The sequence below is a fragment of the Ammospiza caudacuta genome, chromosome 3 (assembly GCF_027887145.1).
Source record: "Ammospiza caudacuta isolate bAmmCau1 chromosome 3, bAmmCau1.pri, whole genome shotgun sequence".
NCBI classification, from domain to species: Eukaryota; Metazoa; Chordata; class Aves; order Passeriformes; family Passerellidae; genus Ammospiza; species Ammospiza caudacuta.
Window position 1 is genome coordinate 102,730,950 of NC_080595.1, and position 13,557 is coordinate 102,744,506.

Sequence of the window (13,557 nt, forward strand, 5' to 3'; positions counted from 1 at the left end):
AATCAATGTTCCAGGTGGCTTGATGCAGGTATTGTATTCAAAAATTACTGTTACCTCAGAGATGAAAGCTCTTATTAGCAGCAGACATTTGAAACAAAAGAAGAAATAACTGGATGTTCTGTCCCTCCCTACTCAAAATATGTCAGGATTACATTCTGCTGAAGAAAATATTATTTTGATACAAAATAAGTCTGAGAAGTTTTAGAGGTCCATCAGATTGAGAAAAGCCTATGATGATGTTTGCTAGATTTGAAGAAACTGGTTTTTAAAATAGTTTGGGAAAAAAAATATTTTCTCCTTTGAATTTTCTTTTTCTGAGCTGCAAGTACATTAACAGTATTACTTGTCACTAGCAAACAGCATCTGCCAATCTACTTCCTAATTTTAATTAGAAAGGCAGAGGTTCCTTCATGTTTTGTCAGTATCTCAATCTTTCCAGATTCATGTTCCAGCAAATTGCAAAAACAAGAAAGGTAATGTTAGGGCACAATTACTTCTGATGGCCTCAGCAGAGTATTACTACAGCATTTATAAACACAACAGAAAAACAAGAAAGAAGCAACAGGACTGCTACACAAAGCTCACTGCTCCTTTCTGAGAGCTTGGAGCTAAACATGCATGGGCAGGAAATATAAGGCGAGTCCCTATTTCATAACTGCAAAGGTCCACAGTGGGTGCTTTACACAGAACACATCTTGTACCTCTGCAATAAAATACTAGTAAAGCTCTGGGAACAATGAAACTGGTTACAAAAATTCCCCATGTGAGATTTTCTGCAAAAGCTGAAATAAATTCAAACCACACAGCCAAAGCATCATGCTTAAAGGGTGTTTTGGTGTCCTAAGGAATTAATGCCTGTGGTTGAAAAATAAAAGGAAACCAAGAATACACCATCATGAAACCACAACTGCTATTAATTGAATTTTTATTAAAATATATGTAATTTTTCCTCAGTTTGTAAATTCATGCATCGGAGACTAATTAGTTATACGAGGAAGACGGACTGCAGCATTTAGTAACCAAAACAAACTTTTGATTTGTGTTTAGAAAATGGATATTTGCTGAAGAGATTAAACTAAAATGCACAAGATGCTGCACCACCTTCAACTTTAAGTTGACAGCATATGGAATTTTTCAGCTTAGCTCACACATATTAAGGGAGGTAATAGAGATGGTGTGCAAGTAAGGCACTAGAATAGGTATCCAGTATTAAATCTTTATTTTCAGGTCTATCAAATAAATAATAAAAATCTTAAAAGTCAAAGAACCCTACAATGAATTTCACTCAGAAAAGATCATTCTTCACTAAGACTACACACCAAGAGAGAGGTCATTCAAGCAAACTACTGAAGATGGAAGATTCATTTGGCTTCATTCCAGTCCTCACAACAAGGTTTCAGTTACACTGTATTTTAACACACACAACAAAACTAAAATTCAGGATTCAGAAACCAAGACTACAAAAAGAATCAGGATATATCCATGATGTCTTTTCTATACAACACAATGTATTGTTTACAATTGTTTTGCTTAAACCTAGTTACACAAAATGGTAATTAAAAACACTAGTGCTGCCTGCCTAAAAAAATTCACTATTTCTACTAATTGGAGCTTTTTTTCCAACACTAGTCAAATGCAAAACTGCCACTTTTGAGGCTGGGAGAGAACATACTGATTTTGATACCAGTAATGTAGGTAATCCTTTTTACCATAAGACCACTTAAACATCTCTGCCTGTTTCCCTCACCTGCACACAAAACTATGATTTGTAGCAATTATAATTAGGTAATGAGCAATATTCAATCTAAAAAGGGGAGTCAAGAAAAACTGAAGCCTGGTTTGAAGGCTCAAGGATGTCCTTTTGCACAGTTGTTATTTTTGACTGAAGCAGTTCTGGTATCCTGGACTAGTAAAACATCAACGTTTCTGACTGTAGATTGCTTCAAATCTGAAGTGTAGGACTTTACCCATGTTGTAAGGCTGGATTGGAAGATGTAAAGCTGAAAGAGAAAGAAAAGTATATTTTAAGATATTAAATCATGCCACATTCAATGAAAGACTTGCTTTCATTGGACTTTAATATAAAAAAATTTTTGGAGGAAAAAAATTTTTAAAAGCTGACGAGTGACAGCACACAGTACTATAGCTCACTGGGACTTCTGCATAGAGTATGCTACAGTTTCATCCCTTTAAAGAATCCTCTTGGTAGTCCACATGTCAGCATGAAAAGAGACACCTTAAAATCAGAAAGTAACAGATGAAACATAAAAAGAGACAGAATAATTAATGCAAACCTGCCACAACCTCTCTTATGATCCGAATACTTCCTCTGGTGTGTTATTTGCAATAAATTAAATTAATTTCTTAGATGAAAAAGTCAGGACAATTTATTTTCTAAATATATGGACCATATTTTAAAATTACCTTTATATTCAAATTATGTAACAGCAGCAAGTTTCCAGAGAAAATCATTACTGTAAAATGGGCAGAAACCACCTTACCCACAAAGCAGTTTTTCATTGTAAAGCTATACTTAAAGCAAAATAAAAATCAGGAGCTGTCAAGGGTTATTCATCAGTGTGGGACAGAACTACAAAACCAGCATTTTAAGATTAACTAATAATGCATTGCCACAGAAAATCATTTAGTTTCAAAACAATTGCTTCTCTTTAATCCTTCATGCTTGTGGCACATAGAAATTGGGAAAAATACCACAACAGGACTCAAATCTTAACAAAAAAACCCCAAACCAAACTATTCAAAAGAACACCCTAACCCCAAACTCACCTAAGAGGAGTAAACCCACTGTTCACTTTTTAAGGACTTCAGTATTTAAAGCAAGTCCCCCATCTGCAATTTGTCCCTTAATGGCACTGTTCACCAATCTTCTACAGATCTGTTGTAAACTTGCATTAACATTTCAACTGTTTCTCTGCTGCAGCCAATGTTAAAGCAGGGACATGATATTCATGGCATGGCAGCTTCAGCAGAATGTATGTTCCACATCAGTGAAGTAGCATGGTTTGATACAAAGCTCAAATGAAATATGGTCTGTCAAAAGAAAAAAATCTGCACTACCTTTTAAGCGCACAGAGACACAAGCAGTTCCACTTGCTTCTTTTTGACAAAGTCTAACACAAGTGACATGATTTTTCAAGTTCTGATCTTCTAGAAAAAACCCATAAACCTATCTCAATCATTAGCAGCAGATCTCCTTACATGGAATTTGCAGCATACGAAAAAGACACTGCAAACTTATTGCCGAAGTACTAAATTTCAATTACCCATCTTTTATGCCAGATGTTTCATCTCTTTCTTAAAGGCATAGTTTTCTTTGCTATTTATATTACAGGAACCCCCTCCAAGTAGGAAGCAGCAGGAAGATAAACAACCCTATGCTTTTTGAATTAAAGATGAATTCATGAAACATGCCAAACAGCAAAGCCAAAACCACTAAATTTCCTCAAAACCCTGAAAATAAAAGAGTACATTTCCTAATATTAATTACAAACCTGCACTAAAAATTATGCATATATGAAGAAACATATGTACATATTATATATAATCATTAAGGGAAGCTCCATTACCAGTGGATTCTACACACATTGCATGTTGCAGGATAAGCATAATATGCTTTATAAAGTGCATGCATAAGGACCTTGCATTTATGCTCATCTTTCATAAAAATATTTTAGACAACTTATGGTATTCATTTGCTTGATTCCTTAATGCCACTGGTATTAATAATAATCTTGCCAATACTGCAGCATAGTAACATAATCCATACAAAATCTACAAATACAATTATGTAACCGTAAATAAAAATCACAGTGGAGGCCTTCCCTTTGTTAATTATACATTACAGTGTTGTTCTGTTTATACTGTCATTCAGGTTTTCTACAGCTGTGGGTGGAAAGGCACAATAGCTTTTAATGCTGCAAGGCTTTTCACAGAGGAAGAAAGCAGTAACAGAGGCAGAAAATTTAAAAGCATCATCCATTACTGTAAACTGATGACATCTTGCATAATCTGCTGCTTAACACACTCATACCACCTAATGGACGTTTACTAGAACTCAGGCACCATTATTATTCTAATTACTGTTCCTTGGGAAGAATGCTCTCACAACAAATAGTTTCTTATATATGATGCACTCACGCCAGGCATCACCACCCTAAAAAAATACGCATTTGTAATTTAAAGTTTGGAGCCTCAAGCTCCTTTCTCAACCACTCTCTTTTGTATTGCCTATGCAAATTGCATGATAACCTGGATCCACTGTAATTTACTCACATTTAGCACTATTTTTAAAATAAAAATCTCCTAATAATCCTTAGTATGGGTAAAAATGGTTTGCAGTTTGCATCCATCAGCCAAAGTACTTTTTTTGTACAGCAGTTCTAAAGGAACATTTTAGGAATTATGTGTAAGCAAGAATCAAGAATACTGCACCTTTGCTAAATCAACTTCAGTACTTTCCAATTAGTTACCTTTTACAACATTACTAACTTTTCCTCCATATTAAAGCACAACTGAAATGTGGGGGGAAGGAACACCCCAAGAAAAATCTATTCCTGCAAAGCTTAAACTGGCCTCAAACCTCACAGAAAAATTATGTCTGACCACTCAAACTGGATTATCAAAGCCCAAGCAACAACAAAACAAAACCAGAAAAAAACCCCACAAAACAACAGCAGAAGAGAATCCTCAAACTCTCACAGGCTATTAGAAAAATCCTACTTGGAATTGCTGAAATCAAGACAAAGTCACCAAATTCAAGTTACAAACTTGCTCTGTAATGTTTTCTAGAACATCTGCTTAAAAACAGAGTATCCCAAGTTGTATTGAATTATTAATCCAAAATTGATCAAATTTCTTGTTAAAGAAGATAAGTTACAAACAAGGGAGACAATCTGAAAAATGCCTGTTAGATTTTGTCTACTTGTACAAGCAAGGAACCAGTTCAGATCTCCAGCTGCAGAGAATTTGAACACTTACAGTGAAAAGCAGAGAAATTTTACATTAGCAGATTTCTCAATGTCTGCAGAGCTACCATCTTCATTTTGCACTATGCTGAGAAATTACGTATTATTTTTAAAATTCAACTACCTTTAATGACCTTTAATCTGTATTCTGGAAAAGTAACTATTGTTTGTGACAAAGCTTAGTATTTTCAGCATCATTAAGAATTTGAGTAGTAACTTCAAATTTTTCAATGTGATATGCATATCCATAGACACACACTTTTCATCTATAGGCAAATGAAAACTTTTGCATATGATTTATGTTATTAGCTGATTAGAAAACATCTGATAGCAATATGGGAACACACTGGCAACGTCAAACATGTTGAAAATACTATGAGCAACAACTCAAGCCCTGAAAATATGAAAAACTGAAAAAATACCCTTTCAGATGTGCTGAAAATTACAAAAGTCATCTGACTTGTGCAGAAACACAAGGCTGAGTTTTCATATGAAAGAGAAATTCTTTTTAGTCATGTAGCATAGATACACCACAATACATCAAGCACACAGGCTGAAAGAGTCCTAAAGCCAAACACTGGCAACCCATTCTCTGAGTAATGAAAAAATATATATGAAATAGCTATGATGGGTACAGCTCATAAACTTCAAGACAAACGGAAGAGAGAGCAAGAAGTAAGTCATTGTTCAAAGCTCAGGTGCCAAACAATGATGATCTATTAACAGAAAGCAAGCAAACATTGTCTCTTACAAAGCAAGATGTTATAACTTGTAAACTTTTTTGATCATGCAAACCTCATGTTCATAAAACAGAATTCCTCCTTTCCCAAACCCACTGTATCCGCAGTACAAGGTAAGTATACTTTGACTTTGCATGTGGCCAGCAAATTACTGCATGTGTTCCTAAAGATATAAATTCACTTCATTTGCCATGTGCTGATCTGAAATAAAACAACATTGAAGTACCATCCTTCTACTCCTGTTCCAACAGGCAGAGTAAAATTACTCTGGGTCTGTGTAAGGCCTATGTAAGCATCGCCCTTTGGGAATTCTGTACACAAAGAAAGCTGATGCCACAATTTCCACACATTACCTTCAACCTGAATCAATTCTCCAAGCTTCGTATTACAATAACAACAAGTGGCTTTACATTTATTAGAGAAAATACACAAAGGTTCTAGTGACTACTACTCTGCATTCTGAATTTTAAATGTTACTTTAATATGACATCCTGCAAAGCTCTTGGCAAATTACTTCCCAATTTGGGGCTGCAACTTCAGTTTAACTTCTTCTCCTATAAGCAATTTCAACCACAGCATTGAATAAAAGTCCCAAAATTGAAATTACCACAGAGCTATAAACAAAAATGTTGTTTTCACATCTTAGCTCTGCCTTTGAGATTTATTGAACATACAGCATTTGTGTCTTACACTTTCTCATCTTCTCTTATACAATGAGAAAAAAGGGTAAGAGTGACCAGCTAGGTGGTTTCAAAAGGGAAACAAAAATTCCTTGAAAAGTAATCCAAACAACAAACTAAAATCCCCTTTTCATTACAGTAAATGTTGATAGTTTTGATGAGTTTCCAAGAGACAGAATTCAAGTTTATCATCATACACTTCTCTTTTGCACTGTACTAGAAGTATTTTCTTTTTCTTGCTCTAATAATTAAATTAGGACAAAATGCCAAGGCACAGGAGATAAAAATTTTGCTTTCTCTGATATCTTAATAATAGCAAATGAATCTGCAAGTTTAAGTTATTTGTAGCACAAAACTACAAAGTAATCTGAAAAAATTAAAACTTTATTACTTAGACTAGTAATAAGCAAAAGTCATGCACTGACAGTCTTAAATTTTCTGTTATTAGGCATGAAGCTCAATAGTGCAAGTTTCCTTATTCCACTACTGTGTCTCTCTCGTTGTTTTGTATACAAAAATTTTGTGTTTATGTGCTAAAAATCTTTCTATGTTTAGCAAATCTGATTATCTTCTGCCAAAAGTGCTGGTTGTGTCCACAGTTTTGCTATGCAGACATAGGAAGTAACACAACTCCAACAAAAAACCCTAAAACGCTGAAGACAGACATTACAAAACTGATGATACCCATAATTAGCATCTGTGGCAACTCATGGGCTGTCTCAATTCAACCTCAGCTGGTGATTCATACACTATATTATTATTCTGGCAGCACTAAGAACTGGCAATGCAAAATTGGGTTTGTTGAACTCAATCCTATATTGATGTGTATTCCTGTATCTTCTGTAATGCTACTTTGACTTTATAAACTAAAATAAGTAGATTTAACTGAGTCACTGCCACATCTCACACTGGTTAGATCCATTTAGCAAGAAAAATTAAGACTTTCTGAACTCTAACAAGACGTTGAAAAAAAACCAAACCACAGTGTTTTTAAGCAAAAATAGAAAGAATATAGCACAAGTCAAACCTGCATTCTTAACAGCTATCAAGTATTTTAAATTCCAAATACCATATTTTGCTTTAAAAGTACCTACAGAACCATTTTTTAATCCAGAAAGCAACCTTTTGGGATGTAAACAATTCACTGAAATACAGGCTACTCATACAGTTTTACTGTCATGGTAATGCCTAAGATGACAAAAACTAAGGAAATGCAACCTGCTTAAAATTAAACACTCTTACAAAGACACAGATGATATGAGTCTTAAAAGGAATTAAAAAAAATAAAACCACATGGAACTAAATTTGAGCACCCCTTCAACCAGGTAATCCTCAGCAACCAGGCAGAGCAAATTCTTTTGCTCTTATTAATTCTTTTAGAAGGTCACAATGATGCAGTTACTGTAGCTGTGCAGTAAATGAATTTTCCTGCATTTGTTTTTCAAATAGGATACAATGAGTCAATAAAACTCAGAAAGGCCTCTTAGCTACAAACAAATGGCAAAAAAACCTCTCAGGTGCCAAAGGTAGTTGTTCCATATTTCACTCTGATATATGGAGTTCTAAAGCACAATGACTAAAAATTACTATTAAAACTTTTCTCTCATAAGCTAGTCACAAATATCTTCAAATTGACATTAAAAAACCAAAAACTAGGCTAGCAGGTAGAACAGCAACAAAAAATACTTCAATATTAAAACACAGGATGTGTAATAAAGGAATTCTCATTCTTGGACTAACAGATCATTAATGAAACTTAATGGTCTTTTTCAGCTCACTTACTGTGTAGAACAAGTTTTGCCACAGAGGGATATTATCAACTTCAGATGCAACCTCATTATTAAGCTTAAAGGCAATTTCAGATATGCCCATGTGGAAGTTTTGTGGGTTTTTTTCACATTATTCTTTCTCTCCTCCCTAGCAATTACTTAATTACAGTTACATGAAACCTCAGGGCACTGATTACAAAAAGTGAAAAAAAAAATAAATCTCTGCATCTCTACTATGAGGATTGGACCTATACCAGACAAAAGTCACATGCAAACAATTATTTGATTTTTTTAGTTTATGGTGATCCTTCCACTTCAGAGGTTTCTGGAAAGAAGGAAATGACAGCCTGGAACACAGATATCTAATTTTTTTTCTGTGAAAAAAGTCAAGCTTAAAGTGCATAATTAAACAGCATAGAAGAATTATACAGTCATCAAAATATGTACTCATATAATAAAACATTTGTATTCAAACTTTTGGGCCAAACTACTTTCTAATGCTCAGTTTAAATGATCAAAAAAAAGTGTATGAGTGCAAAGGAAATTAACTGACTGTATGACATACAGACTTGTATTGCTGGACTGAGACTTTGTTTTGGCATGAGCAGCGTAAAACATTTGGTGGAAGGAAAAAAATTACCTTCCAAGACCAGTAATAAATTCCTAAAACACACTGCCACACACACCTGTTGCCATGTGGCTTTTTGCAAAAGCCACACTGTTTGCTGGGCACCCAAATATGTTTGCTTTCACTAGCAGAGGTATGTTCCAAGCCTTCCTTTTTAACAGTGGAAATGTTATCTGGAATGAACAACGGAGGTTCATCAAGTGAAAGACTTTTGCTACTTCTTCTCTGGCGAGGTTGGAGATTCCTATCATTTCTTTTTGACTTGTTTTTTTCCTTATCATCCTCCTTCAGATGGTCTACAACAGAGGGATCTTTAGTCTCTGCTTCTTCCTTTGTAGAGTTATTTGCTTTTAGCCCAGTTGCAAGTTGGTGTTTGCTGGCTTGCTTCTGACCAGGATGTGAAACATGACCTGACACTGAATGCACAGAGTGGTGGGTATCTTTAGAACAGCTTTGAGGAGTAGGAGATTTCTCACTTGCTTTTTGAACTGATAACTTCTGGGCTTGCCCAGAAGTCTGGACTCGGGGTATTTTCTTTAGCTTTGTGTTGGTCTGTGTTTTTACAGTCACCCCTGAAATGCTACTCTTTGCTTTCAAACCCAGATCAGCTTGTTTCTTTCTTATTTTAACTGGGTTACTTGGATGCTGATGACTCTCTTGCTCATCCGCATTTCGTTTCAGACTTGCTGAAGAGGGACTGTGAAGGCCCGAAACAGCAACACCAGCTCTCGTTCTTGACCAAGTCGTTTCTTGTTGCACTGAACCTGATTTCTGCCGAGTACCTGCACTCAGATTTTGCTTATTCTGTACTATTGATTTACTATGCCGGGGCCTAATGTTCTTTTCACGTTTTGTTGAAATACCAATTTGTTTCTCATCATCCTGCAATTTTGATGCCTCTGGGCCTTCTACTTTAGTACTGTCAATCTGCTGCTGTACATTTTGGCTTGACTGGTCAACAACAGTGCTTTCCAAAATGCTATTTCCTGGGTCAGCTGAAGTAAACTCTTTGCTTTTCAAGTCTTTATTATCACAGTCTGTACTGTCCAATAGTTTCTCAGATGGAGTTTCAGTTTTCTCCATTCCTTTGTCATCACCTCCAGCTTCTGTTACACATTCTTTTACTGACAATGCATTTTCATCAAGAACTTCCACACTGTGGGAACCTGAACTGCAATCAACCCCCTCTTTGACAGAGCTGGACGCATTTGAAAAGGTCTCACAAATTCCATCTGTATTCAAGCCAGCACTGGATGAATCAGTATCTTTTCCAGTGATTTCAATTTGATCATGTTCTTCTGCTTTCTTCTCTGATTCCTCTGCTTTATTATCAGTCTTTTCTTCTGAAGAATTTTCCAAGCCCATTGAATCAATCACATCACTTGTTTCATTTTTAACGGGAATCATTTCAGTATCTGCAGATACTGAACAAACTGACTCAGCACCCCCAGAGTCAGTGTTCATTGCAACCTCTATTATTTCCTTTGTTTCCCCAGGAGAAGGAGAACATGGTTCTGTTAAATTAGCACAACTTAACTCTTGGGATGTTTCTTCAACTTTTGCCTGCTCAAGCGTTTCAGACTTTATTTCTTTCACATCTTCAGGACCAGGCAGACATTTTGTATTACTTTGGGATGCTGTTACTGCTGCTCCTTCCAACTGTCCTGATCGTCTTGTACTACGCCTAACCTCCCTAGGCTGCTCTGCTTTCAGGCGTGCTGCAACATCTGTCTCTTTAACTGGACTTCTCTCTTGTTTCTGTCCATTTTTTGCAGCAGATCCACTTTTTACAGATGATTTCTTGGTATTAAGAGGAGGAGCAACATTCGAGCGCTTGGCTAGCGTGCTCTGCCGCAAACTCCGTACAGGTTCTAGGAAGGCAAGAAGAAAATCTCTTAGCTATTCTGCTTCCTTCTTTTTGCAAATACAAGATTTGCCTAGAACAAAAGTGACTTACCCCAATTTAGCTTTCTGGATACAAAGAGGACTTAAAACTTAGTTATTTACTAAACTTAAAAACCTCCCCAAAGCTAAATGACTTGCATTTCAATTTCACACAGACATAGTTTGGATGTAAAATCCCATAATTCTAAAAGCTATGGAATTTCTACTTAGTGTATACAAAACACAAGCTATGATAGAAAGACAATCCAAACTGACTCTACTTTTGTACCACTCATCCTTTTCAACCTCAAACAAAAATTGCACAAGCCATATTGTGATTAGAAATATAACTGAAGTTTAAAAATCTTTTAGAGAACAGCCTACAAATCTGAGATCCAGTCACATTCTCAGCTGACAACTACTTTTATATTTTCTAAACAAGTAACTATTCCAGTGGCTTTCTAAACAGCATAATCACCTGCTTTGTACCACAGGCTCTTATTTAAATTTTAATTGCCATAATAAATAATTTTATCTTTTTAACTCAACCTGCTCTAGAGGGAATAAGCAGAGCAGTAAATAACTCCTGTTCAACAAGTTAGAAATCCCATAACTACAATAAATTAGCTAACAGAAAGAATTAAAATATTTTAATAAAATATTAAGTATCTTGAGATATTTGGATTAAAGACTTTCTGACTGCTATTACTATAACCTAATTCAAACTAAAAAGAGAATATGCTAATAAAAATAGAATCAAAACTTTACCTGGAAATAAGAGACATGCTAACCTTATAGTCCAATGCTGTTTTGCAACTCCATCATGCTTTTGTTAGTGAAGAACAACATTATTAATCTTATGTAGGTGAAAGGATCAAAATCTCAAAAATTAGTTTAATGACCATAAGGAAGACACTAAATATTTATTAAATCGGAATTCTAATTGACTCATATCCTATGGATGCCAGCTTCTAGCTGCAGTGTATGAAAAAGGAAGTTTCTATATTGGAATTCACACAACCAAATTAAATTTATAAATGTTGGGATGGGATTTTAAAGATTTGATTTACTTCAAATGTGCAAACACAATCAGTAATCACCTTGTGCCATTAAACGTGGTGATTTCCTCGGTGATGTGACTGACGCTTCTTCAGCACGGCTTCTCAAATTCCTATTAGGTAAAGCAAGCTCATCGTCATCAATGGTGTCATTACCACTCTCTTTAACTCCTTCTTCATCCATAGTAGCATCAAGACCAGTAACTGGAAAAAGAAACAAACAAAAAAGAGCCTAAAACTTAAAATGATCAAAAAGTGTTGCAGCTATAATGCTGAACAAGACAGGGCAAGAGACATTAAAAAAATAAACTGGCCATCTAAAATCAAACAAAAGAGAAAAAAAAAGAAGAAATAAAGGACAGAAAATTCCCATGTGAGGCAGTTTCAGTGCAGAAGAAGCTATCACCCACAGTTTAAAAATCCTGTAGATAGTCCTCACAGCTTTTTTGTGGACTCACATTTTTATTGCTTTTTTTTGCCACAGGAATGTCCCCAGTCTTAGAGGATCAGCTGCCCCTCACTGTCCCTTCCCACCTGAGAGAAAGTGAAGAAAGGTAAACAGCAGAAAGAGCTGATCCAGAAGTGCAGAGTGTAAAAATCAGTTTTCTGACAGGGTACCGTTTTAAAACTCTCAGCCCCACCCACACCACATATCTGCGCCTGTAATGTGTTTTTGGAAGAGCTTTAAGTGTAGCAAGCACTTAACCTCCCAGGAGAGACCAGGAACATTGCCATTGGTGAACTCCTATCCTCCACTAACCTGAGAAAGGTCCCAGAGGTTGCTCCTGAAAACAGGTTTCCTAAGAGGCAGTCAGGTCACTACACCAGCCATTCTCCTCACTTGCTCTAAATTTGGTTCTTGCAGTGGTAGCCTCTCCTAGTTAAAGATCCTATGTGTGATTAATGAATCCTGGTCCCCATGAGATGCAAAATTTGTGAGATCAAGCCAAACACACAAAGTGACTTTACAAAACACACAGGAAGGTCTAACAAATATAACAGACTCCCAACAATCAAGCATGCCTGTTTTTCACTACTAAGACACAAACCTTGAAGCATTTTTAAGATAAACTCACATGACACATATAAGATATCTAAAAATTTCTAAAAATTGCTCACGTAAAATTATATAAATTAACACATCAATCAGAAAAGTAAAAAAGCAAGAAGTTAAATTAAAAATTGTTAGAATTTTTAGACCATCTCAGAAAATCTGTCAACTCCTGGTCCTTCTCAAGTTTGGTATTACTGAAATTTAAAAAAAAAATGAAAAAACAAAGTAACCAAGCAACATGTTAGAATTTCTAATATTAGAAAGTTTTTTATCAGCCTCTTAAGGAAGGCTGATCATGGCACCAGGCAATCAGCATTCTGAACTTCTGTAATCAGATGGGTGCCAGGAGCTGAAAACTAGGGAGTTTAAACTAACAATTTATGGTCATTTATTTTATTTTAACCAATATTTTTAGTTAGTACATTGTACACATCAGTTACAAGGAAAATGTTTGTGGAAATTACTGTCCACTTCCACTCTCCAATCCACAGTGCCACCTTTTAATCTGTGTGTGTTTACAAACATACAGATACCACATGCAAGGTGCATGAGGCTGATAAATTTGGTCTTACTCCACTCAAGAGTGTTCCTTAATCCCTTATTTGCTATAAGCTACCTACTGGACACACTAGCAAAAAAATTACATTGTAACTGCCCTATTAGACATTTTCCCAGTAAATATCTAATACTAGCTATTGTCTAAGATGGAAACCTGAATGAGAAGGACGCTCACTCTAACTCCAGCTGCCCATTCTCATG

The 13,557-nt window shown here is 35.6% G+C and overlaps 1 protein-coding gene across 6 annotated transcripts in view; it reads right to left on the reverse strand.

Annotated features, from left to right (window-relative positions):
• Nucleotides 1–13,557, reverse strand: part of PHF3 (PHD finger protein 3) — a 52,653-nt gene that overhangs the window by 21,315 nt on the left and 17,781 nt on the right. For 2 of the 6 annotated variants that reach the window (XM_058801760.1, XM_058801757.1), the window contains 2 exons: nt 11,787–11,948; nt 8,861–10,673 (listed from right to left, as the gene is read on the reverse strand). In XM_058801760.1, coding sequence (XP_058657743.1) covers nt 8,861–10,673; nt 11,787–11,928 — 1,955 coding nt within the window. In that variant the 5' untranslated portion in view covers nt 11,929–11,948. Of the gene's footprint in view, nt 1–2,787; nt 3,137–8,860; nt 10,674–11,786; nt 11,977–12,202; nt 12,264–12,504; nt 12,622–13,557 lie in introns of those variants that run through there. The other 4 variants (XM_058801759.1, XM_058801761.1, XM_058801758.1 and 1 more) reach the window with 4 other exon arrangements.